The sequence below is a fragment of the Chiroxiphia lanceolata genome, chromosome 8 (assembly GCF_009829145.1).
Source record: "Chiroxiphia lanceolata isolate bChiLan1 chromosome 8, bChiLan1.pri, whole genome shotgun sequence".
Lineage (NCBI taxonomy): Eukaryota > Metazoa > Chordata > Aves > Passeriformes > Pipridae > Chiroxiphia > Chiroxiphia lanceolata.
Genome location: NC_045644.1, coordinates 1,703,172 through 1,715,703, shown reverse-complemented (window position 1 = coordinate 1,715,703; position 12,532 = coordinate 1,703,172). Strand labels below are relative to the sequence as shown.

Sequence of the window (12,532 nt, the reverse complement as noted above, 5' to 3'; positions counted from 1 at the left end):
TAAACTTATTTCCTTTCATAATAAGAAATTTTAAACCCCGAGCCCTTGGTACACAGCCATGCTGGGCTGTGTTCCGGGATACATTTGTGCTCTAATTCCTGAAAGGTGGAATTCTGAGGCTCAGAGCTCCCAGCTGGCCAGCAGCAGCAGCTGAAGGAGGTGCTGACTTCAGCACAGAGCTCTGTGTGCTGTGAGCTGAGGCAGCACAATGCTGATCACACTGTGGGATAAAGCAGTGATTTGATCTCACCCATGCCCAGGTTAGGTATGAAATACATCTTTACTGTGCTTAGAGCAGAACAGGACTAACTTCTCAAATATCTCTAATGAGATTTATTCTGGCACAACCTCTTAAAAAAAAACCAAACACATTGACTGGAGAATTGGTGCCACTCACATCCTTGTACAAAACATACTTTACTTTTACAGCAGCAGCCCTGCAGTGTGTTTAAAGGGTTTGAATAATAGCATTGAAGCATTAAGAATGGTCTCTCCACACCTTATTCCTGTACACTTTGAGCTGGTGTTCAGGGGCCGTGCTGCCCCAGATGGGACTTGCAGAACTGGTTTAACAAGGGGTTTAAGTAGTGAAGTGTTAAAGCAGCACAGAGCTGGGAGTTGTATTGGATAAGTAGGGCTGCCTGTGTGGAGACAGCCTGCAGGAGTCCATGGTGGAGCCACTTCTAGATTTTGCTGCAATTAATCCTTTTCTCAACAAGAAAAAAGTCTCTTGCCCAATTTCCATTAAGCTCAGACCACCTTTACTTGGGGTTTTTGCATGACTGAGATCATGTGAACAGGAAGCCCCTTTTTTGCTGCTTTTTTCCCATTCTAATTATGATGGTTTTGCTGTACAGCCAATCTGGATATTTTGTCTCTGCACAGTGAGTATTATGAAACATAGTATTTGTGTATCCTAAATTTGAGCCCTTTCAAAACACTTACTTAAAGCTTCTTTTTTTTTTTTCTTTTTTTTAACGACTAAATGAATATTCATGGTTTCATCTGCCTTGTACTGTGAAGTAACTGAACAAATACAGGAAGGAAATGAAGTTTCTCTTCAAAAGGCAGCAGGGCCAGAATGCAGAGTTGCAAGATTGGGTTAGAGGATGGTTTTGTGCACATTGCCATCTCCAGTACGTGAGTATACTTACTTATATGGAAGTAGTGGATAGTTCATAAGCTGGAAGGACATTTTGCTGGAGAGGGATTGTGACAGGACAGGGGGGAATGGCTTTAAATTCCCAGAGGGCAGGTTTAGGTTGGATTTTAGAAAGGAATTCTCCCCTGTGAGGGTGGGGAGGCCCTGGCACAGGTTGCCCAGGGAAGCTGTGGCTGCCCCATCCCTGGGAGTGTCCAAGGCCAGGTCAGACAGGCCTTGGAGCAACCTGGGACAGTGGAAGGTGTCCCTGCCCATGGCAGGGGGTGGAACTGGGTGGTCTTTGCAGTCCCTTCCAAGCCTTCAGTGATTCTATGACATGATACTTTTGGATCACCAAGCAATGACCCAATACAGCAGCTCAGGAATTCTTTCCCAAGCTCTGCCCTGGACTGTTGGCTAAGCCATATTTTTTGAATACAAGAGTGACTTTAGAGCTATGAGTTGCTTTGCCCTACAGGACTGTGTTAAAAGTCCCCCTGTATTTGTAGGGATCAGTGTCTCTCCTACCTAAATAACAGCCAAGGATTTGCAATTTCCTCTCCCTGTACCAGAACCTTTACAAGCACCAAGGCTGAGGCATTTTCTAAAGAGTCCCCTCATAATTGTCTGTGACTGGTTTTTTCTTCCCAAGACCAGAGCTGGAGCAGCAGGAAAGGACAAAAAAACTGATGTCTGTGTCCCTGCTAGGGGATCCCAATGTCTGTGGTGGCTGAAGGGAGGCTGCAGAGGGGCCAGAGCCAGGGTGGGACAAACCCCCCCAGGAGGGTCCCTCTGAACTCTGGACACACTTGGACACAGGGGTGGCTGAGAACAAGAAGGGGTTGCTCAGAGGGGAGTCAAATCTCCATCTGTGGAGGCTGAGGGTAGGGAGAGGTGGGGGTTGGTCTCCCAAGGAACAGGAAATAAAACAAGGAAATAGGCCCAAGTTGCACCACGTGGGGTTTAGATTGGATATAAGGAAAAGTTTCTTCACCAAGAGGGCTGTCAAACACTGGGCAGCTGCTCAGAGTCCCCGTCCCTGGAGGGAGTTCAAAGATGTGGCACTTGGGGCCACAGGTTAGTGATGGGCTTGGCAGTGCTGGGGGAACAGCTGGACTCTTCCTGGGGTCTTTTCTAACTGATCCTATGCTACTCCAAAGCCACCTGGACATGGTCATGGGCAACCAGCTCCAGGTGGTCCTGCTTGAGCAGGGGGATGATGACCCCCAGCACTCCCAACTGCAGCCATTCTGTGACTCCTAACCCAGAGAACCCACTCACCTTTGAAACAAACCCCCACAGCCCTGGGGCACCACATCCCTTAACATCACATACCAAAACCATCCCTTGCTTCCACTTTTTTTTATTAAAATATCTCATGTGTATTGCTCACATTAAAATACAGCAGTAGTTGAAGTTTAAATATCGCCACAAGTATAGACACTCCAAAAAGAAAAAAAAACCAAACCCACATCACTTTTTAATAAAATAAATAAATTTGTTTATCAAAGTTTCAGACTGTCAGGGTTAGATGATAAAGTCATTTCAGACACACTACAAGTCCTAAGACACAGAACTACCCCACCCCCAGGACAGGAGGCTGTGGGGACACCACGTGCAGATTATCTACAGCACAGGGATGAGACACGGAGGCACTGGGGCTGCCAGGGTGGTTACAGTCACAAACCACAGCACAGGAAGGTCCTGCCTTACAGCAGCTTTTGGAGCATGTCCTAGACTAGCATGGCATGGCAAGGCCTTTCTGGGAAAGAGCATTTCGATGGAGTTTGACACACGTAGAGAAGGGGAGTTTTTATCCCAGCATTGAGTTGATGCTTAGCTTTATCCTGCAAAGCTGGAGTAGGGAATGGATTTGGTCTTGATTAGATGCTCACAACTATGCTCTGATGCAACACTGATCTTAGGAAGCAGTACCCTGGCATTCTGCTTTAGATGTTATCTGGACTTGGCAGTTAGAATAGCTTCAAAAGAGTCATAGCACAGAGGGACACAAGGCCTGATGGGAGGGGATCTTGTCTTGTTTTACACAGACACAGAAAATTACAGCAAACTGGCAGAGTTTGGAATTCAGAAAAAAAGGAAATAAGAATTGCTTTAACATGGGCAAAACAGCTCAGGGGCATTTGTTTCATTTCCCCTCACCTCAAGGGAGGAAAAAAAAAAAACCAATCTACAGAAGAAATCTGCACTGCAGGATCACGGATAGTTCAGATTGGGTTCCAGGATGAAAGTGTTCCAGGATGTGTGAAAAGAAAAGGATAGCAAAGAAATCTCACTTTCTCATTAAAGTATTTAAATTCAACAAAAACTCATCGGTTCCCATTGTAGAGGCACAATTCAGAGAAAGCTGCATCTAAAACCTCAGTGAAAACAAGTAAAAACTCTAGTCCAAAAATAAATAAAATGTCATTTACCGGTAGGTTATTTTGCTGGTGTAGTGCAAGGTAAGTAAGGTCAGAGAAGTACAGTATCACCTTTGTAGTATAAATACTTTCTACATAATTCAGAAGAGCTACAAAATTAGTCTCCAAAAAAATAACTGTGCAACACATCTAAGACAGACAGCATGCTTATTGGGTCCCAGTGTCTAAGCTACCTGTTTAAATATGGGGTTTACCGTTGTGTCTCACCTCGTGAGGGAATTCTGAAGCTTGGTCAGAACCAAATTCATTTGCACCTCTCATTGCCTGTAAACAAGTCACCTCTTGTGGATCCCAGTATCCAGTAGCTATTCATGCCACAGTGAGTCCTGATATCATTTTTTTTTAGTACTTTATTAAGAGCCACAACCAGAAGAACACTTCCTGAACTAGCGACTAGATCTGAATTATCCGCGTCTGGCACTGCGTAAACATTTCCCTCAGTTCTTTCTGTTTGATTTCATTTAAAGCTTCTGGTTCTGCAGGGCTCTTCTGGACCTTTGCCACAGCAAAGTTAATCCCTTGAGTCAATCCTGCCTGGGTGATGTTTGCAACCTGGACCATGGAACTGCGGATTTTAGCGAAGGGAGACACGGCTCTGCTGCCGCCGCCGTCGGCGGGAGAGGGAGTCGTGTGGAGTCCTGTCTCAGGGTTCCCAGGCACAGAGCCGGGGCTTTTATGGGGTTTAGTGAAGTCAGTCCCACCAACAGCTAAGAGCTGAGGATTTGGCTCAGAAGACAGGACATCCAGCTTGGAGGGCCTGGAAGGAACATCTCCCACAGGTTCCGCCCCGGTCTGCGCCGCCTCGGGCACATCAGTGCTGGTTTGGGTCGCTGGGGGATGGGGCTCCTGAGGACCAGCCTCGGCCTCCAGGACATCCGAGCCCTTACTCTGGGCATCCTGCACAAACCTCTGGCAGTACACATCCATGGGCTTGGCAAACTCCATGTCTGCACTGTCAGCAGAAGGCATGGCGATGTCCTCGCAGTCGGAGCGGCCGGCCTGGGAGTCCTGCCCCTCGGAGGGGACGGGAATGCTGACGCTCATGTCCGTGCTGCTGAGGGACTGCGAGCGGCTGCTCAGGCGCGGGGCCGAGGCGATGATGCCACAGCTGGGCAGCACATAGTCTGTGGGGCCTATGTTCTCCAGGGAGTCCGTCAGCTGGTTGTCCTCGTCCGATTTGGAATTAGTCAGGAAGTCATCGGAATGGAACGAGTCATTATCCGACCCTTCCGTGTCGGACTCACTTTGGGCTTTGGGATCTGCCGCCGGATTCTCCAAGGTTTCGAGGCTGCTGTCTGATTTCCAAAGATTCACTTTCAGGTTTGGCTTCAAAAAATTGACTTTCACTTCGGGTTTAGCAAAGCTGCCCAGCTTCCGAAGGTTGCTCATGTTCACGTTGGATTTAGTTTGCTTCACCTTCTGGTTGAGGGAGGAGAACTTGCTGAGCAAATAATTCTTGCCCTGGGCCAGCGAGCCTCTGTTCTGAGACCGAATGCCAATGATGTCCTCGTGAGGTTTACTGCTCCTCCTAGAAGAGAGAAATAAATCTCTAATGTACAGCCAAAGCATTTTTTTTTAATAAACACCAAGTATTGACTGTCTTCCAGTCTATTTCCGTAGTAGAGATGGACATTTAGTTACTAGGTTATTCTTTCTTCACATAAATAATTAATTTAATCCTTTCCTTACATAATATTGTACCCATATAAGCTAATCAAGCTCAAACCAACAAAAGGAGGGTTGATACAGAACAGTAACCAAAGAAGGAACAGCCAGTTTCTGCGGGCACTTTAATTTTGGAAGAAAATAGATTTGAACTCCCCATTTTTGTAACCCTGACTTTGTGTACACTGCATTCAGCAGCCCAGATTTAGCAAATATTCCCTCTGGAATACCTGTAAAAAATAACAAGATTTTCTGGCTACACTTTCTGCTCAGCTGGGAAAAGAAGCTCAAATAGTACCACAATAACCCAGTGCAGAAAAAGAGTTATTGAAATGTCTGCCTGAATAGTTTGTGTTTGACAAAGTACAACTGTTCTACACAACACATTTTCTAGCAGTTCATACAGTCTGAACTGGAAGTGTCCAAAATAATGCAAGAGATGGCACTTGAACTGGTAAAACAGGACCATCCTCTTCCTTCTACCCCACTGTCCTTTGTAAAGGACATTTCTTTTAGGCACCACATGATGTGCTTTGCCCCTGAGAAGAGCAGGAGTGGATACAGAACGTCCACAGCCTTTATGGACTCACCTTTCCAGCTTTTTCTCAATGATGGGCACATCCAATCCCATTGCCTGCTTTGTGATCCTCAGCATCTCTGCAATGCACTGAAGAGTGTCTGAAACCCAAGCAGCAGCCTGTCAGACCCTTAAAAACACCCCTAAAATCCCAGATTCCACAATCTACAAAGAAATAAGTCTAATTTTAACATAATTAAGTTTGTTTGGGGGTTTGGGGTTTTTTTTTTCTTTCACCCTACGAGTTGCAGTTCAGATTTCAAGCTTACAAATAAGCTTAAAAAATAGACTCTCCTTGATCCCTAAATACTTGGTTCTTAGTGAATCACTGGTACACTGCTTCATTTGTGGGAAGAAGAGAAGCAATTGTATTTATTCTAATCCCTGTTGACAAAACTCAGTGCTCCAGGTAAGAAGTGATATTTTTTCCCTTATTAGTGCTCATTTAATTTAGTTAAACAACAAGCAAGACCGTTTCCAGACATTGATTTCACTAAAAACAAATCAATTTCTTCAGCTCTTTTAGGAGCTCATTTTAACTTCATTTTGTAAGGTTTTGGAGCAGTAAAGACCTGGACAGGGAAATGTCTCTAGTCCTAGAGAGACATGTTGCTTTAAAGCTGCATTTGGAATTTATTTTTCTTTCTATTAAAGCAGTAACATCCACATGTTCACCCAGGAAGCCACACAGAGGGTTTTTTATGGTTCCCCACCCTGCACAAGTGGATTATATCAGAATAAATTCTGAAGAAGGACGAGTTTTGAGAGCCATGGAACAAGTGTTTCCCAGATAAACAGTGGGATACCGAATGCACTTTTATGCCTAAAGCTTTTCCATATGAAACAAACCTTTTCCATCTTCTTCTGGGTTTCTCACCACAGCTCTGAGGGTGTGAAAATACCCACTCAGCTCTTTGTACTTGTAATGCAGCCTCATGCAAGAGAACTTGGGTTTGCCAAAGAGAGTAGGCTCAGGCCCTGAGAGAAAAATCAGATTAGAAATCTTTAACCAAACACTAAAGAGGTGCTGCAGAGACTCTACCTAAATATATGTATCTGTTGACAGCCTTTGTCAGCATAAAAAGCTTCATGTTTTCTTTAGACATTTGAAATGAAAGATTTTCACAATAACTAAACAATCAATTACTTAAAGAAAGCAATTAGACTCCCTGTATGTCTAGTATAATCCAGCCTGATGGTTTATAACAAATAGAAGTTTTACACCTTCTACATCCTGCAGTTTTTTAGGGAATGCTCTTGCAAGGATTAAAGGGAAAGCCAATACATTTCTACCAGGTGGATGCAATGAAGTTTTCAGCTCTCTTCAGTGCACTGCTTATATCTACAGCACCAAACAAGTTGTAGATGAAGATGTTTCAACTCTACATCATGTTTCTGTACATCAGGATGTGTCACAAATCCCCACGGTGCTGTGTAAGAGACCTTGCCACTGAATTCTTAACAATTGCACAGACACAGGGAAAGTTACAGCCAGGACATGATGAAATCACTGGCTATTGTGTAAGGGAGGGTTAAACTCTAGCAGGGGGCCACAAAATTTCCCTCCCTTCTCTCTCTCTTCCCTCTCTTTTTCATCTGCAAAAAAGTAAAAGCCACCACATCTTTAATGCTTTCAGCAGCAGCTGTTGGATTTAGCCTGCAGATGGTACATTCTATAGCCAAGTTAAATGAGCATAACAAGGTGATTTTGTACCAGCATGTTTATCATCAAGCCTCGAGAAAGAAGTTTTAAAAAGCTATGAAGCAGATTTAAAGAGCAATTCCAAGCCAGGTGCTGCCTTTGGATCAAAGAAAGAGAGCAGTGAATGCACAAACCTGTGACTCATTACAGAAGTTGATCAAGTTGTTTGATAAATAATGAAATTGGTTTTGATGATTCCTTGGTTCTTTTAAGAAAGAGGGAAAACTTTAGAACCCTAGCAGTGATCAAAGTTTCCATTTCAAACAGCAGCAAAAGCCAGGCCTGGGAGGGAACAGATAATTCAGGCATCTGTGAGGAGCAAGAAAGTCCAGTCATGGTGAACTGCCCAGCATTTATGCCACACATCCAGGCTTGCTGCTTCAATCCATCTGCAGGATGCTTTGAGGAGGGCTCAGCTACTGTTAAGAGCATTCAAAAAAGATACAGGCTGATTATTTTCTTACCTATTTCTATTTTTTCCAGAGCTTCAAGACCTAACCTTTGGTACTGATTCACCTTGTCGACTTCATCATCATAACTAGGAGAAAAGAAACAGAATTTAATGCTTCCTACTGATCTAAATCAAAGCTCCTAGAAATAAACTACACATAGTAAGAGAAAGCAGTGACTTACTAGGCCACATAGTAGGCAGAGTTGGAAAGTAACAGCAGAACATCCACATCCCTGTGAGTGGCATCAATGAGACTGAGGAAAGGGAAGAAAAATAAATACGGGGGAGAAGATTTTACTTGCAGAGCTGTAACCCCTGCCCAGTGTATTCTGGGGACACTCTTTTAGAATTCAACACATGTTACAACAAGAAGTTTGGATTATGGCCCATTATCTTGTGTGGTGCTGCTGCCTGCTCAGAGTGACTGAAAAACCCACTCAGGTGGGTCAGTTATTGGGGGGCCACTTCACAAGCCATAGTGTGATCACCTACAATAAGTGGATCCATGTAAGCAACACTCTCTCCCAAACCTGAAGTTGCCTAATAGCTCAAATAGGTCAGCAGAAGGCCCAGAAAAAAATAGAAAACCCTCAAGCTATTAAAAATGCCAGCCAAATGGAAAAATACCTCAGACTCAGTGAAGGTGATGAGTCTTTGCCCTGAATAGCTGTCACAACAACCTGCTCTGCTATTTTTAGATGCTGAAGTTTGACCTGCAGAGGATCTCACCACTATTTTTCTTTTACAAGCTAGTGAACTCTGAACTTGATAAGGAGGGGAGTTAGTTCATGCCCACTACTTTTCACAAAGAGAAATCTAGACTTTCCTATGCTGACTCATTCCCCAAGAATTTAATCTGGCTCCACACTCGAACCACACTTTCCCTATAAATCAATAAGGTGCAACAGCTCCTCAAGTAGCCCCCCTTCTAGAACTAGGGGTGGTTAGAAGTTCTCTCTCTGGTACCCACTAATTTTGGCAACTGAAGGCATTTCTAGGTGATGTTTCAAAGGGGCACCATTTTTATGGCACTTTGTAAAAAGCACACATTTAGAGGACCTTTTCTTTTCCAATTGCAAGTATTCAAACCCTTCAAGGACTCCTGTCATTCTGTGAAACTGTCCACTTGTGTTCTGCCAGCCCAGCTACCAAAACCATTCCCATGAGCAGTAACAGGCAGGGCACAGCAGCAGCTGAGCAATTCTGACTGTCCCACCCACCTTGGGTCACAGTCAATCAGTGCCCAACCTCCATGGAATTTTTCATCATCTGGTAAGAGCAGCTTCATGTAGCTCTGCAGCAGCTGGCTGATCAACTCCTGGTGGCTCCTCAGGTTCTCCTTGTGCAGGGCTTCGTGTTCCTTCTCTTTGGTAAATATGGAGTACAGATCCTCTGTGACAGGGATGCCCTGCATCAAATCTAAGTGAAACCCATAAAACACCAAACAAGAAACAAAGTTAAAAGTGACAGACAGCAAATTCCTTCCAAATGTTTCATATTTACTGCTGCTCTTGGTAGTCTTCCTGAACACAATGTTGCCTCAGTAGGTATTACACTGCTTTCAGTGAAAAACATTTTAAGAGACACCTGCTACATAAATTTAAGTTAGTTTAAAAAAAGAGACACTACAAGACATTTAATGCTAAAACAAAGTCACACTGCACACAAACCCTCTGAGCTGAGTGTTGTTTGATCTCCAAATGGAGAATCACTGTTTCTTATGGTGTCCATCACACAGACATGAACATTATCTACACCCAAGGTGCTTTTAAGCTTCAGGATAAAAAAAAAAATATATCAGTCAAAAGATAAAGCCAAGATGATTTTAATGAACTTTTCTAAATACCATAGTTCAGCTTAGTTGAAATTGTACTCTTACCTATGACTGCTTGCCTGTAAGCATCCCTGAAACGATTCAAGTAGTATCTGTTTGCAGAATTAACTCCATCCTTCATCACCCCTGCCAGCTTCCTCTCCCCAGTCCTGGTGAAGTCCCCCTGTCACACAGAACATGCAGATCATGCACAGATGCACCTGGAGAGCAGCAGGCTCAGCTCAAAAAGTTTTTGGCATTCTGAGACTCAGAGCTGAACAGGTGACAACTCAGAAACTATCCACAAATAACTATTTCATATAGACATTGAAAATACTGATTTTCCAAAGGGCTTTGACTCTGCAGAGAATCTTATGTGTTTAACAGATTTAGGATTCAATGGGAAACAGAAATTTGGACCTACATGCCAGCTAACATTAAAGTAGAACATTCAAGATGTCAGTCCACTGTGATGTTTGAATACCTCAAAAAAACCCTTTATGTTTTGGCCTTCAACCTAAAAGGAACACCACTGAAACAAGAGAGAAGACTGGAGCCTACTGAAAAATGGTTTTCATCTTTTATGTTTTTGCTACCAGAACAAGACAAGCAGAACATCCTGAAGGAGAACAGTACATATCCTCACAACCTCAGAAACAAAAGCCAGTTTCTAGGCCACAGAAGGCTTGGAATTTGAATAAAAAGCTCTTTTGGTAGTTACAGTTCATTAGAGGATTCTATTTTCAGAGACACTCTGAGCACTGGCACAGAGCAGTTCTAAAAGCCATGTCAACTATTCTGAAGAACATTTCAAGTGTGTTTCACCTTCAAATTGAAAGAAATACCACAATTAAAAAGAATTTTATTCATGAACCTCAACAGCAAATAGAGAAATCTTCAAACAGAAGGCCTGAAAATCTAGATCTATAAATGGAGGTCTGTGCTTCAGATTTAAAGTTAAATATACATAATGAAGACAAGCATGTCAGGCTGGTTTTTACAATTTTTTAAAATAAACTAATCACAGTTCAGTAGAGGTTTGAAGAGGGATTTCAGAAGCATTTCCACCATAATGATTTTTCTCATGTCAAATACTAAAATTTGTTTCACCAGGGACTTAAACACACAGCAAGTACCTCAAATTCTGTGACTTTTCAAAGCAGCAGGAGTTAAAAAGTAAGGAGTTTCATGCCTGATCTTGGTAAACAGACTGCATTCACAGAATCATAGAATCAGCTGGGTTGGAAGGGACCTCAGAGACCATCAAGTCCAACCCTTGATCCAACCCCGCCGTGGTTCCCAGCCCATGGCACTGATGCCACATCCAGTCTCATCTTAAACACCTCCAGGGATGGAGAATCCACCACTTCTCTGGGCAGCCCATTCCAATGGCTGAGCACCCTCTCTGCAAAGAATTTCTTCCTAATTACAACCAATTAATTCTTTAGAAATTATAAGTAATTAATATCACCCTGCTACCTACACATCCTCATCTTCAGTCCCTCGGAGTATTTTTGAAGTACCGTAACTGCTTAGAAATGCTAAAAGTGTAACTACAGCTGTGCTAAAATTGAAATGGATGTCATGGTTAATACATATCTTAAACTCTCAGCTCAGCTATGCTTTGCTGCAGACATGAGGAGGATGCAGTTAAAGTGCACCCAGCAGTGCCACAGGACACTGGACAATCGGAATTCTCCGCTTCGCGCCGAGCGCGACACAAAACATCCTCCTACTCCGAGGCCTCTTCAAAACAAACCCAGGTAGAATATTTGGCTTTATTACATATAAAAGAGTTTCCCAGTGCACATAAAGCCTGTCACAGCCTCTCCTCAACATCATCAGGCATCATCAGGCCCCTTCCCCGTTACCTTGAGGGCGGCGGTGCCCGCGTACTGCCGGCTGATGGCATCGCCGTTGTTGGCCCACATCACCTGGTAGATCCTGTTGCACTTCACGGGCAAAGGCTGCTCAGGGGGCATCACTCCCAGTTTTTTGAGCTGGAATTTGACATGTGTGTGTTAATAAATCATCCGAGATAAGGGTCATTCTCTATGTCAGGGCTCGATAAAAGGAACGGAAATGCTCGCCGAGCGTGTGGTTGTTAAACTTTGTATGATCTGAAAAAGGGACTTGTTCTGCTGATTTGTCAGAGTAAATTAATTTTTAGCAATGAATCACTAATTCATTCCTAAGCATCATATCACTGGAGGCAGCATTAACATATTAATTATGAATGTAGGAGCCAACCATCAAAAAAAATGAGCCAGAGTTACTGGAGATTGCTCAAGATACAGGAAATTTTTCAAAGGAGAACCATCAAAAGAACAGGCATCACAGAACTTTAACATGCATAAACAAGTTAATATGTCTTCTATTGCAAAGGCATTCATGACCTCAAGGGTCTGAAAATAAAAACCAGCTTCTTCTGTTGGTTTATTATTAATGCTTGCACATTTTGGACAGTTACTGTTTAACATTGATACTGAAAGTGAGATATCTTACTCTTCAGGACAACCAGTACTTCAGTTTCCCCAAGATAAAAGCCTTGGGTACAATATAAACTTTAGGCTTTTTAGAGACACTGAATTGGTAAAGCTGCACAGCCATAACTGCAATGCAGTCACTAACTTGGAATAATAGTAAGGGATAACTTGGAATAGATCACAGGCAAACAATTTCCAACCAAAACCAAATGCTCAAGCACTCTTTGCAAGTTAGATGATGATTGATACAAGG

At 43.3% G+C, this 12,532-nt stretch overlaps 1 protein-coding gene across 1 annotated transcript in view; it reads right to left on the bottom strand.

The window, feature by feature from the left end:
- Positions 1-2,492: 2,492 nt before the first annotated feature.
- INPP5F (inositol polyphosphate-5-phosphatase F) overlaps positions 2,493-12,532 on the bottom strand; it is a 42,631-nt gene continuing 32,591 nt past the window's right edge. The window contains exons 13-20 of the mRNA XM_032694173.1: positions 11,665-11,793; positions 9,860-9,977; positions 9,201-9,399; positions 8,163-8,234; positions 7,994-8,067; positions 6,677-6,805; positions 5,841-5,928; positions 2,493-5,113 (exon numbers count right to left, since the gene is read on the bottom strand). Coding sequence (XP_032550064.1) covers positions 3,979-5,113; positions 5,841-5,928; positions 6,677-6,805; positions 7,994-8,067; positions 8,163-8,234; positions 9,201-9,399; positions 9,860-9,977; positions 11,665-11,793 — 1,944 coding nt within the window. The 3' untranslated portion in view covers positions 2,493-3,978. The remainder of the gene's footprint in view (positions 5,114-5,840; positions 5,929-6,676; positions 6,806-7,993; positions 8,068-8,162; positions 8,235-9,200; positions 9,400-9,859; positions 9,978-11,664; positions 11,794-12,532) is intronic.